Source organism: Scomber japonicus, chromosome 18 (genome assembly GCF_027409825.1).
Source record: "Scomber japonicus isolate fScoJap1 chromosome 18, fScoJap1.pri, whole genome shotgun sequence".
Taxonomy (NCBI): Eukaryota; Metazoa; Chordata; class Actinopteri; order Scombriformes; family Scombridae; genus Scomber; species Scomber japonicus.
In genome coordinates this window covers 6633843-6646829 of record NC_070595.1, presented here as the reverse complement: position 1 = coordinate 6646829, position 12987 = coordinate 6633843, and the positions used below count along the sequence as shown (strand labels likewise).

At 41.0% G+C, this 12987-nt stretch overlaps 1 protein-coding gene across 4 annotated transcripts in view; it reads right to left on the bottom strand.

Moving 5' to 3' along the window:
* hdac5 (histone deacetylase 5) overlaps nucleotides 1–12987 on the bottom strand; it is a 45298-nt gene that overhangs the window by 15189 nt on the left and 17122 nt on the right. For 2 of the 4 annotated variants that reach the window (XM_053339059.1, XM_053339060.1), the window contains exons 3-8: nucleotides 12729–12911; nucleotides 3914–4000; nucleotides 2168–2430; nucleotides 1893–2037; nucleotides 1681–1786; nucleotides 394–527 (exon numbers count right to left, since the gene is read on the bottom strand). In XM_053339059.1, the coding sequence (XP_053195034.1) occupies nucleotides 394–527; nucleotides 1681–1786; nucleotides 1893–2037; nucleotides 2168–2430; nucleotides 3914–4000; nucleotides 12729–12911 (918 nt within the window). The remainder of the gene's footprint in view (nucleotides 1–393; nucleotides 528–1680; nucleotides 1787–1892; nucleotides 2038–2167; nucleotides 2431–3913; nucleotides 4001–12728; nucleotides 12912–12987) is intronic. The other 2 variants (XM_053339061.1, XM_053339062.1) reach the window with 2 other exon arrangements.

The following is a 12987-nucleotide window of genomic DNA, read 5'->3' as shown; positions in this document are numbered from 1 at the left end:
TAATTCGGGAACGCCAATTGACAATTGAATTAAATTGACACATGGGGGCGCCATTATGCCAGCTTTGTTTGGTCTGGTGTGAAAAAAGCAAAGCCGGCATAATGAAGAGTCTTCTTTAGGGCAATATTGCAGGATTTCTGTGTAAAAGGGGCTGTTATCTCTATGTTTGGGCTACCTATTCTCTGATGAGTCAGACTGAGTCATCAAAGCGCATACACACACACACACACATACACACACATAAAAACACACCAAACTCCACCTCCGCATAGTCCTTCGTCAAACCTCTTTTACATAGCAAGTGACAAATCTCTCTCTCACACACATACATACACACACACGCACACACACACATTCTCTGCCTCTCTCTCTGTCCGTGTCTGTCTCTCCTACCCGTCTTGCGGAGCGGGAAGTCGTCTTTGCCTTCGTAGTTCCCCAGCAGCGGGGGCAGTTTGTAGGAGGGAGGTGTTCCTGGGGTGTTACTCTGCGGAGGAGAGCTCTGATCTGCTGAGGTGTGCTGGGCTCCCCTGCACACACACACACACACACACACACACACACACACACACACACACACACACAAAACAAGGACAAACCAAGTTTAGCTGGCTGATGAAACAGTTTCACAATATTAAATGATGTACTGTTACAGCAGTTGTGGTTTTTCTGGCAACCTGCTGCTTCGTGTATTTCTGTATTCATTTAGTCATTTCCTACATTTCCTAGAATGCCTTTCCTGTTATTCCCCGTTATTGTGAGTATGGAAACATGTTCTCTGTGCCTCTTCTTCGATTGTTTCCCCCCCGTATTATTACCGAATGTTGGCACCAAATGAATTTAGGAAACAGCTTCTCAAGGACCGACACTGAAACCTGACGTTTTCTTTTTGATGTCTTAAGATGGGTAAAACATTTCCAGTCATGTTTGTCGCTGCTGAAATGAACTGGACATGACGTCATGTCATCTACAGGAATATGTTACATTCATCTATCTGCTAGAGTGATGGCTTTTTGTTACTGTGTGTTATGGCCTTATTTGAACTTGACTTGAGCTTTTTTTTTTTGCTCTGCTTTGCGATGTAGACTGATTTGACATGAGAGGAATCTCTTTAACAACTTAACACGTTCACAGTGTTTCCCCTCACTCCACCCAGAAAGAGAGAAATCAACTGTCATGCTTTTTTTTTTTTTTCATGTGTGAAGCGAGCCATGTTGAAACTAAAACGGGGGGTTTAGTTACTCTTTAAGAAGGTGTAACAGGACAGCACTCAAGTCAGACAGGTCACATTGAGAGAAGTTTTATCTTATTGATTCTTTCTTTTGTCTTTTTAATCTCAGTCTGGGCCCGCCTCCTTCCACCATCACATTTTATGAAGCGTGGTGCATGTTAACCTCACAGTTTAAACTTGGGTAAGAATACTGTTCAAGCTGGACCGATTGTGCCTAAATACACAGCAGGGAATGAGGAGGAATAACACTGGACATGTCCCCATTTATACAGTACAGTTTACTGTGACTGCAATTCACTAAATGAGTGTTACTACAGAAGAGTCAGCTTACATTTACATTTAAAAAGAAACATACACCATTGCAAGGATAATGCAGAGGAATTAAGTTTGAGACTGTTACAATGATGTGACTGATCTGTTGGAGGACAGGTTGTGCTCTCTATAATCCTCACCAGCACTTTGGGGAGAAGGAATGGTTCAGTCCGCAGGTACCCGGCTCTTTCTTACTGAGAAGGAACTCCTGCAGCTTCAGCTTCACCTCTGTACTGGCAATGGCACCTTCAAAATCACAAAGAAGCACACAAACACAGTGGGGAATAGAGTGAAGGCAGCCCTCAGGACACTGTCTTGTAAGTTATAGTACGAGTACAGAAGTAGAACCTACTCTCTTTGCCTTTCTCCTTGTTCCTTAGCAGCAGCAGCTGTTGCTCCAGTCGCTGTTTCTCCTGTTCTTCGTGCCTTTGTTGCTCCAGTTTCCTCTTCTGTTCGAGCTCCTGCTGCCGCTTTGCTGCCAGCAGCTCCTGTTGTTGCTTAAACACACACATGCACACACACCCACGTTTTAAAGAATGACAAATAAACCGGCTGACAAGATGAATCAGGCTCTTAGCCAACAAACTGTAGAGTAGGTAAGAGCCGGTATAGATCTGCTGTGAATACCTGACTCAATACCTTCAGGTGCTCCTGAAGCTGGACTTCATGTTGTCGTGTTAGTACTTCGTGTTTTTTCTGGAACTCTGCGAAAAGAAGCTGTTTCTGGAGTTCCTGCTGCTGTTTCAGGAGCACAAGTTCCTGCTGGAGCTGCTGCTCTCTCAGGGCCGTGTCCACCCCTGACGCACCCCCAGAAAGAGACCCCACCCTGGACTCTGTCCGGAGGTCCACTGGGCCTCCTCCTCCTCCAGGGCCTTCTCCTGGACCCCCACCTAGGAAAGCAGCGAGGATATTTTCTCATCCTGACTAACTCTACTTTGTGTCTTTGTAAGCTCTAGACATTTCTTGAAATCATTTCTTTTCGTTATTCTCTACAATTCATTATCATGTTCTAATTTCTACTTTTCTTTTCTACCAGCAAGAAAAACAGCTTGAGTAAAGCACTCCAAACAATGGTTGGTTACCCACTTAAAAGGCTTCTGGGGTAAACCGACACAGTGGCTGCCTACAATTTGGAAGCTAACCTTACTGGAACCATTGTGAAACCATGTCTAAAGATCAATTCAACCATTCAAAGACAATTGGAAGTTGCTCCAATGACCCAAACAAACAAAGAGAATTTCATGAAGGGCAATTGTTGGATAGGTGGGACACTGAAAGAGATCTTCCTAGGTTGAAGAATTCCATCACCTTAGTGTTCTCAAAGACTCCTGGTGCACCTTCAGTTTTCCATTTACTCAAAACAACTTATAGCACCTTAAGATACTAAAAACCTGAATCAATAACCTTTCTAAACCTGTAGTAGCTGCAGCGTTTTAGCCACCTTCTCAAAAATCAATCCACCGATTAGGTATAACACGCCTACATGTCCCTGATGTCGGTGGAGCTTGTTGAGGGTAAAGAGGACCACGTGTACAAAGTCGAAGATGGACTCAGTAGCTTTCTCATTGTTAGAAACATATCTAGTAAAGCCATCTTCACTATGAATCCTCTTCTCACCTAAACATAACGACTGCACGACAGTAATCTCCCGTTCATGATATTTTTTCAAAGTCGTGAATATGACCAACCCCTACTTTGCCTCTGATTGGATCTGATATTCTTACCCTGAGAGTCTTTGTGAGTAGTTTTAGTGTGTTTCTTACCTGCAAATCTATCAATCATTATGCACTGTACATATTTAAAGACTAAGGCAGCAATCAACAGGAGTGTGAGAAGTCTTTTTCTACTGCAAATAATTTTTCTCCTGTTTTTCAGTTAGGAGTAGAGCTTTGTCTTTTTGTTTCAACATCGTCTTTCTCAGGGAAGTTTAGGGTTGGGATTAGTGGATTCTTTTTGTTTGTTGTATTGGGTATTGCTCAACCCTGAAGCTTTTGAAACTAAACTGCTACATTGTGTACTTGGAATTGCTGTTCGGCTGACCAGTATTGGAATCGGGACGCATGTTGTGTCCAGGTTTCACTTAGACCAGGAACACAATAATACAAAAACATCGCTCTGGTACTGCTAGGGTCCTAACTAGGGTTTAAACTGACAGTGAACTATGACTCAAAACCTGCACTCTAGTAATCTGTGGTGGGGGGTTCAGTTAACCTCTTGATTGGTTTCATGAATTCTTAAACCCATCCAAAGACACTTAGAATCCCCTAAAACCTCTTAAACAGTCCACTGATCCACTTTTAGAAAGCCTTCAACCCACTAAATCTAACTTAGAACCCCCCCCCCTCAAGGACTCTTAGAGGACTCCCTACTCACCACCTTCTCCACCTCCTCCTCTTTGCTCACTTGCTGTTCCTACTGGGCTCTGCATGCCTGATGGGAGGCTGCTCTTCACCTCCACTACTGCAGGAGAAAGAGAGAGAGAGAGAAAGAGAAAGAGTGATTGAACAATGTTGAGAGGGACACAGCAGACTATTACATCATTCACCGCAAACACACACACAGACACACAAACACTGATAGACAGTTCCCATTTCATTCAGATGAGCTATGATAGTGTTGTAAGAAGTGAGGAACACAGCGTCCTGCCGCCTAAAAATAGCCACAAGCCTAGCGTTAGCCTAGCATTGGATAGCACTGACTTAGAATTACCCCAGTGTTACCTTGGCATTAGTGTAGCCTATATTCAGCGTGGCTAGGCTAAAGGACACTGCAGAATATGTTAACGTGTGCCATACATATTAATAGAGACAAATTATGGGAGAAGCCTGCTGTTATTTATAGCAGCGTGGTGGAAATGAAGAGGAAAAAAACAAAAGGAAGCACAAAGACAAGCCAAGGCACCTATGCATTACAAAAAAATTGGGCAATAAGAAATGGGTAAAAGTGTAAACATGGCAATCAGTGGCAAATCACTGCCTTGTACCGATCTGGATTTGTAGCAGCATCTTTGGCTAATTAGTATGACAGATTCACATTGATTTCATGCTTCAGGCAACACAGTGGTGTTAGCTGACATTTCAGACTTGTGAAATGAAAGATATGGGAACTGTCAAGAGGATATGAGCTTCAACCTGTCAAGTGTAGTGAGGTCAGGGGGGTATATTTGCCCGATGGTGACCTAGCAGTGTTGGACAGTAACATGTTGCAGTAATGTGATTAGTTTTTCAGTATTGAGTAGTGTGAAGGATTAGTATGAGAAATTAAGTACATTACAGTTACTAATCCGAGTAACGCTCCTTATTTCAACAGTTTGGGGGTCAAATTGTTTGACATCTTAATGGGGCGGCCAGAGTTTGGGGGCTGGAGGTGTTGGGACGCTGTTAGCCGCCACCAAAAGAAGAAAAAAATGCAACTTCGTGCAACTTTAAAGTTGTCTTATTCACATGTTGTGACTTCTTAGCTGGCTTGCTAACGTTAGCCACTAGTAAGTTTACATTCACGTATTAGCTGGTTTTGAACTGTTCAAGAAACAAACTTCATGTATGACGGCATTCATTCTGACAAACAGAACTAATGAACTATATACAGTGTATATATATATATATATATATTTTTTGTATCTTTTTCATGCTTTGTTTTTGTTTTATTCCTGCAATAAAAACCAATAAATATATCAATCAAGCAAACCAAAAAATTAGCTTATTTAGTTGAGTTGGATGGGACAGGATTCATGCGGTCACCAAGGCTAATGCTAAGCTATCAGTTGATGGTTAATACAGTCAACCACTGATTATTATGTATGTATATTTTGAGAATGAATGTACTTCTTATCAGCAGTGCAGGATTCACAGTACAGATGTCTTCCTTTTGATAAATGACTCAATACACATTTGGTGTGTATGTATGTGTGTGTGTGAGGGCCACTTATGGGGACAAAAAGCAAGTCCCCTTAATGTAAATCATTCATTTGAGCGTGAATATTTAGCTTAAAGTTAAGGTTAGTTAAGGGTTATGTTATGATTAGGCTTAGGCATGTCTAAGGTTAGGATTAGTCTCCAGGAAATGGATCTAAGTGAACGTAATGTCCTGTGTGTGTGTGTGTGTGTGTGTGTCTGTGGTAATTTATGTTTTTTTGGTATTCATGTACAAGCTACAATGCTGAGACCCAACAGCTTCAGATCGGAAGCTTCCTATCAGCTTAACGGCTCCGATCAGCTTACAGTGATCACTGGATTTGCGCACGAGAGTGAGTAAGTGAGTTTGCATGACGTCATTTGGACTATTTTCTTCGGTTGGCTTTTAGTAGTGCAGAGAGCAGGTCAAGAGACAGCAGGTTAACATACTGTCTCTCGCTGTCTCTGTCATAGAGTGATATAGAGAGAGACAGGGAGGTCTCAGCACCTCTTCACCATCAGAGCTTATCGATGTGGCCTTAGCAGGGCAGTGACCCTGACCTGACACATGCCTGTGGTGGCTATGGTCTACTGGCCTTCGCTGACCCCAGCTATCGGATCAGGCTACTTCCTGGAAGGTGCCACACTGCAACGTGTTGGTACGTCATGATTTTTCCTGTCTGGCAGCCTGGGAGGAAATTTAATTAGGACCTACCTACTGTGTGATCTGACCTTTGACCTTGCTCAATATAAAGGAGGTGCTGCTTCTTTGCTGCAAGGTTCCTGCTTTGTTTAGTTTTATCCCAGCTGGGATTGGTAAATTCAACCAACTGCTGCCAAGCTGCTAAAGCTTCTGATTGGTCATCTCCCACTTTTTGGCACACCCTTTCAACCAATCGGCTTTTGTGTCCCACGTGGGTTCTAAGCTAATCAAACAACATACACAGAATGTCTAAGCTAATTAGCCCTGTCCTGGAGGATTGCAACTAGCTAGAGGAGGAAAGTTTCATCATTTCAAATCTTTTCTGTCTTTGACCTCAGACCTTGACGCACAGAAAGAGAAACATGTACTGTATATATAGTTAGAATTAGGGTTGCAAAACTCACTGCTCACTACTTCCTGTAGCCTGGTGCAAGCTCAGATTTTATTCCTGACAAAATCCTGTGGAATGAACATAGCCTCTTCCTCTTGCCCTTTACACACGCACACACACACACACACACACACACACACACACACAGAACCAGTCCAGTTTCAGGTCTGTCACAGTTTAGTTAGCTCAGTCACAGTGGCTACTGCATGAAAAAGTAGGTAAAAAGAAAAAGTCCAAAAAGTGTGAGTTGGTAGATAAATAAGGCTTGTGTGTGTGTGTGTGTGTGTGTGTGTCCGTGCATGTGTGCAGCCGCTCACATCGAAATTACCTAAACAAATATTCTGGCATTTCACTGTGACGCACGTGTCTCCCCTTCCACTACAACACACACACTGTCCCCCGTGTGTGTGTATGTGAGAGACTGGTCTGTGAGTGTGTGTACAACAGTCCGTTTGGCAAGAGAGCAGCATTCCACAGCAGCCAGCGTCTGACGTCAAACCCAAGACATTTATAGTCTGGTAAACACACACACACGCACATGCACGCATGCACACACACACACAAGCACGCACACACATACACACTAATGTACAGTCTGACAAAGAGGCGGGGTTGAGGCCACATTTCAGTCAATCATATCAGTCTCTTACTGACTACAGCTTACTGCAGTTACACATGTTAATTCATACACCGGGAAGGATGCAGTAAAAAAAAAAAAAAAAAGTGTAAAAGACAGACTGTGCATCCAGTTTGTCCAGTCAGTGAATCCTGCTGGAAACCAACACAGACTGGTGATTATACCTCAGTGCTAATATGACTCTGTACGAATCCAGCAAATGCAGCACAGAGGACTTAAAACAACAAAGATTGGCTTTTTCACATAGTTTGAAACCGATTATGCCAAACATTATGAATGAAGCATGTAAATGAACTCCTAATGGTGCTCTTTAAAGCATTCCTCTTTAAGCTGGTACAAAAAAAAACACATTCTTAAAGAGCTGGGATTTTCATTCCCAGTTAACCTGCCAATAATAATTGTCTGGATTAGTTGATTAAAAATGTCCATCTGTTGATTATAAGACAAAGAAAAGTAGCATATACCACAAACATACCAGCTGGAAATGGAACAAAGACTCACTAGACACAATAGCAGCTTTGAGAGGATGTATTCACAGTTCACAACGTTAGCATGCTTATATGCTAACTTTGACAATGCTAACAAGCCCACAATCTTAATTTAGTATGGTACAGTAGCACACTAGCAATTCAGGTTGAAAATAATTTTTAGTTTTTCATAACTTATGTCTGAAGAATTGTATAAATATAAATTCTGACTTGAATTTGGAGCTAAATGAAAAGTCAGTAAGTTGCTAACGTTACTGCAATTCATCCTGAAGGGACATGGATTTCTGCACCATGTTTTGCCAATCCATCAGGTAGCTGTTAAGATATTTTTGATTAAAAGTGAAAAGTGTGACCTGCTGGTGGCAGAGAGTACACCAAATTCATTAAGATTCATCCTCTGAGGAACATGAATGTGGGAACCAGATTTCATAGCAATCCATCCAATAGTTATTCAGATATTTCAGTCTGGAACAAGGTTGAACAAATAATTATTTTTAAAAAAGCAGATTTATTTTTAACTAGTCGTTTCTGATACCTCACAGTGAAGAATATAATCATATATTTTCAACACAAGCCTTTTTTTCCTATTTAACAAAACAAGACAGACTTCTCAAACATACCAGTACTTACTTTTGTCTTAACAGCAGCAGAACAACATCAAAAAATATCTAATCAAAGAATACATAACCAAGATTGAGAATCTGACAAAGCATTTGATGCCAACATTTGTTTGCATGAAAGTTGTCTGCACTGAAAGACATTTCAGTCAGTACCTAGAAACTACTGAGATCAAGAAAATAAACTGGCAACAATCTTAAGCAACTCTTCAAGCAAAAAATCACTAGTTTAAGCATCTAAACTAAATATTTGTTGATTTTCTTTATCATTTGATAAGTAATGAATATCTATGAGTTTGGACTGTTGGCCTGAGAAACAAGTGCTATAAATGTGTCGACTCTGGGTCTGAGAAAAGATTTTTTCAATATCTTCTGATAATCGATAGCTCAAACGTTCCATCCATTCATCACAAAGAAGTACAGTAATAATGAAAATTGTTAGCTGCGCTATTGGCCCAAGCCAGGGAGATGTCCAAAACCATTAGAAAAGGCTATTGAAAAGGCTTTTACCCATGCCTGGTTATGATGCTATATAAAGCAGCTCATATAGGCAGATATAAACATCACTCATCACGGTTGAAATGTTGTCTACAGTCCTAGCTCTTCTTAAAATACTCAAAACCATATCTGAACCAGCTCAACTATAAACTGGCTCGTGAAGATAAGACTTTAACATAATCTTCCACTCACAAGGTAAGATTTTCTTTCCTGGGACCACTGGAATGCACCAGTTCTGTACTATAATCCACCCAACTGGGAATTTCCAAACGTCTGCCTTTGACACAGGAATGCTACGTGAGCCTGTGTTAAAGCAACTGTGATCCAGCCTATATACAGACAATGAAAAGCTTGCTGTCTTACAGTAAGTCTCTTTCCTGTCTCAAAGGAAGTGCTTTATGTGCCCACTTAGTTAAGAATAAGAACAAAAAGAAGAAGTGAGCAGTTAGCATGAAGAGACAACGGGCAAGCAGTCTAACTTCATCAACACAAACTCTGGAAGACATCACTGTCCCACTGAGACATTTATTTGTTTGACAGATGATGCAGAAACATTCTAGCGATGAACTCTTACTGCGTTCCATTTACCTTGGAACTTGGAAGTTAGTGCTGGGAAGTGACATCCCACCCAAGTTTGAAGTGTTCTAGTTCAAGAAGTCAGAAAACCTGTTCTAGCCATGTCCTTCATTGATAGCAATACCAGTGAATGGTAGACACTGAACGTCCACTGTGTGTCCAAAGATAGAAGTTGGACAGTGCTGTGTGTACAACTGATTTAATAAGACAGACGTGCTAATAAACAAGATATTGCTACAACTTTCACACTGCTGATGCACGGGGCATCTTGGAGGTCTGGTTCTTCCAACCATCGGATTTGGAAATCCGACTTCAGGGGTCATTCTAGTTGAGATTTCAGACTGGGAACACTCTGACTTCCGAGTACAAATGGAACGCACTATAAGCAACAAAGACCATAAGACCATAAGACCAAGTAAAACTGATCTTATGGTCGAGCAGATGTTATCTGTTTTTGCGCATGGTAAAAGCGTTATCTGTGTTGAGTGATTACATTCATCATCTACAGTCATCATCCTATGTTGTTGGCTGATGAAAAACGATGCTCCACTATGTGCTGACAAACAGAACTTGCTGCTAATATTTTTAAAAAGACATCATTCCAACAGACACAAAGGGGGAACACAGATGTGTTGTAGTTTGGAGTCCAGTTTGGATGATGACCTTTCACTCTATGTCTCCCTCATTCTCCTTTTCTGTTCCTACTTCACATTGTTGCTGCTGCTGCTGTGGAGAGGTATTTATGGAGACCAATATTCGTCTTCTTCTCTCTCTCTCTCACTCTCTCTCCCTGTCTTGTTCATTCTGCGTTGCTGAAAGAAAATAGGCACTATGATGTCAGCCCTGCAAAACACTCTAAAAAAAGCCAGCGGAGAGAGAGACAGCGAGGGAGAAAGAAAAGACAGAGCAAGGCAGAGAGTGAGGTAAAAATAGTATAATGGCTGTGTGTACTTTAGACAAATTAGAAGCTTAGGGGGAGAGAGAGAGAGAGAGAGAGAGAGAGAGAGAGAGAGAGAGAGAGAGAGAGAGAGAGAAGTCACATGTGTAGTGTTGCCATAGAGACTGATGGGTGGGTCAGAAGTATTATGGGCTGGCAGACTGTAGGTCATCCACAGCGGATGCTGTCTGTTGTGTTGCACCAGGCTTAAAGCCTTTGAAAACATCTGGTTGAATCAATTACACAGTAAGTATTCATATGTTTAAAGCTACATGAATCTATATTTTTATATAAACAATGGGTCTAGTCGCTTTGTGTGGTATGAAAGAAGTTGCTCATAGTGACACACCAACCAAACATTATGAAAACATGTGTAGTTTTCCTGTGCTGTAGAGTGTTTTGGCATCTTTTAGCTCATTGTTTTGTTTTGGGTTTTACTGCCTGTAGTTTTACAGTTGTTTCTCTTGGCTCTCATCAGCCTTATGTACAGCAGCAAAACACTGTATGAGCTGCCTGACTTCCATTAGGCAGGAGGCCAGACACTAAAAACTCATTTATCAGGTCAAAAGCTTGTTGCAGCAATTCAATTAATCATTACTACTTTAAAGAATAGAAATAGCATCATTTTTCTTTACATTGGGTGATGAGGTGTCCTCCATATAGATGTGGGAATTACAAATCACTCACTTGAACTGTTTCATTCAGCGCATTTGAAAGATTTGTAGTCCGGCAATGTGCTTAATTCAGCTTATTTTACGCCGAGTGGTTGCATTAATATGCAAACACGCATCAGCCTCACATAAAATACTAAACGCTGTGACATTGCAGCACTGCTTGTTTTCAAGTTGAGTAGTAGGTTCATTTTATGCTGGATCTTACACATTCTAAATTCTTTCATTTCTAGTCTATTCAGCAAACGGTAGAAACCAGGTCAATGGTCACACAAGTGGAAAAATAAGCCTGGTTCTCTCTAAATGCCTTATTACTCAAAAACTATCCCTTTCCCTCATGACTGTAAGTCTCTGTGGGCCTGTTAAGTCTGAACACACACACACACACACACACACACACACACACACACACACACAGAGAGACCTGGCTTTGCCAGTGAGCCAATACTGTAATTGCAGCCAAACATAAGATTAGAGTGATTGGACGTCTTTCTTGTACCAACTAACAACCTGTTGGCATCAACAAGTGGCATTAATCCACACTCAAAGCCAGCTCTCCTGACTGCCACCTTTGCTTCAGGTCATCCTCTCGTCTCTCCTCATGTTTCCTGTCAGCATCACCAGTGTCAATACCATAAAAAGGCAAAACAAATCAAAATAAAAGTTCTTCCAAACCCTGAAACATTCTCAAAGGTTAGCAGTAGCTCCTAAAATGATTAATAAGCAGTCTACTGCATTTATTCTGAACTTTGCTGAAAATCACAAGACATTTGAATTTGTAAAAACAGTGTTTCTCTTGAAAAAGTGACGAGGAGTGCCTTGTCTTTTCCAGACACTATACTTCATAGATCCACTTTGAGGAATTCCTTTAATATTCCTTTGTGTTCCGCAGTAGTGCTGAAATATTTAGTCTTAACCAATTAATGAGCCAACTGAAAAACAATCAACAACTATGATCACTGCTTCATCATTTATGAATGAACAATGTCAAATTATTGCAGCTTCTTCATCTGTTTCTTTTCATATATAATGGTAAATTGAATTTTTTTAGAATATTGATTTGAGAACAGCGTGTTACAGCATGGGATATTATGATTTATTATTATCTATTATTTATAATCTTAACAATTAACCAATTAACCAATTCAAGTCGGAACTATTTTATTTATGGAGCCCAATTTCACATTAGGAGGAATCGCAATCTAAACAACAGTTCCAACATTCTCTATCCTTTAAATAAACTAGATAAACTAACTTGAATAAGTAAAAATTCTACATACACACAAAAAAAGAACTAAGAGGTAACAAAGGAGACACTTGAGACAGATACAGTAGACAGAAGTAGAATAAGTCAAATTATAATGTGGGGAAGTAGAATGACAATAATAGGTAAATATAGTATGAACATGTACTAATAAAAACGTATTGAGCACAATAATAGGTTAAAGAGTTTGCTTTATTTTGAAAAAATACTTGACAGATCCATTGATAATGAAAATGTTCAGTTGCATGTTTAGTGAATGTGTAGTGTGATGTGTGTGCTGCAAAGTGCTGCAAAACAACCCATTCACCTGCACTTAGCATGATCCACTAACACATGATGACATCATTTAAAAAGCTTCGAAAACCCCTAATTACAAAAAAAAAAAAAAAAAAAGTTCTTAACAGGAGATAAATAACACTTAAATGTGTTATATTTTGATCCAAACCTTTTAGCGTGCTCCCTTCCCCGTCCCCCTCCCCTCCCTACCTCTCCTTGTTCCCAGAGATGACTCACCGGCGGTGGGCATGGCGCTGCCGGAGCTCCTGTTGCCGCTGCTCAGGAGCTCCAGAGGCTGGTGGCTGTCTGTGCTGGCGGAAGAAAAACAGGACTCAGTCTCATAGATGGTCTGCAACATGGCGCACAATCCTGACACGGTGGGATGCAACAGCATGCCAAGACGAGAGGCAGCGCTCGGTTCTGTCACGAAAAAAACACTGGTCGGTCAGTTCCTCTTGGAGAACGCCGGCATGGCTCTTTTTTGATTGGATTCAAG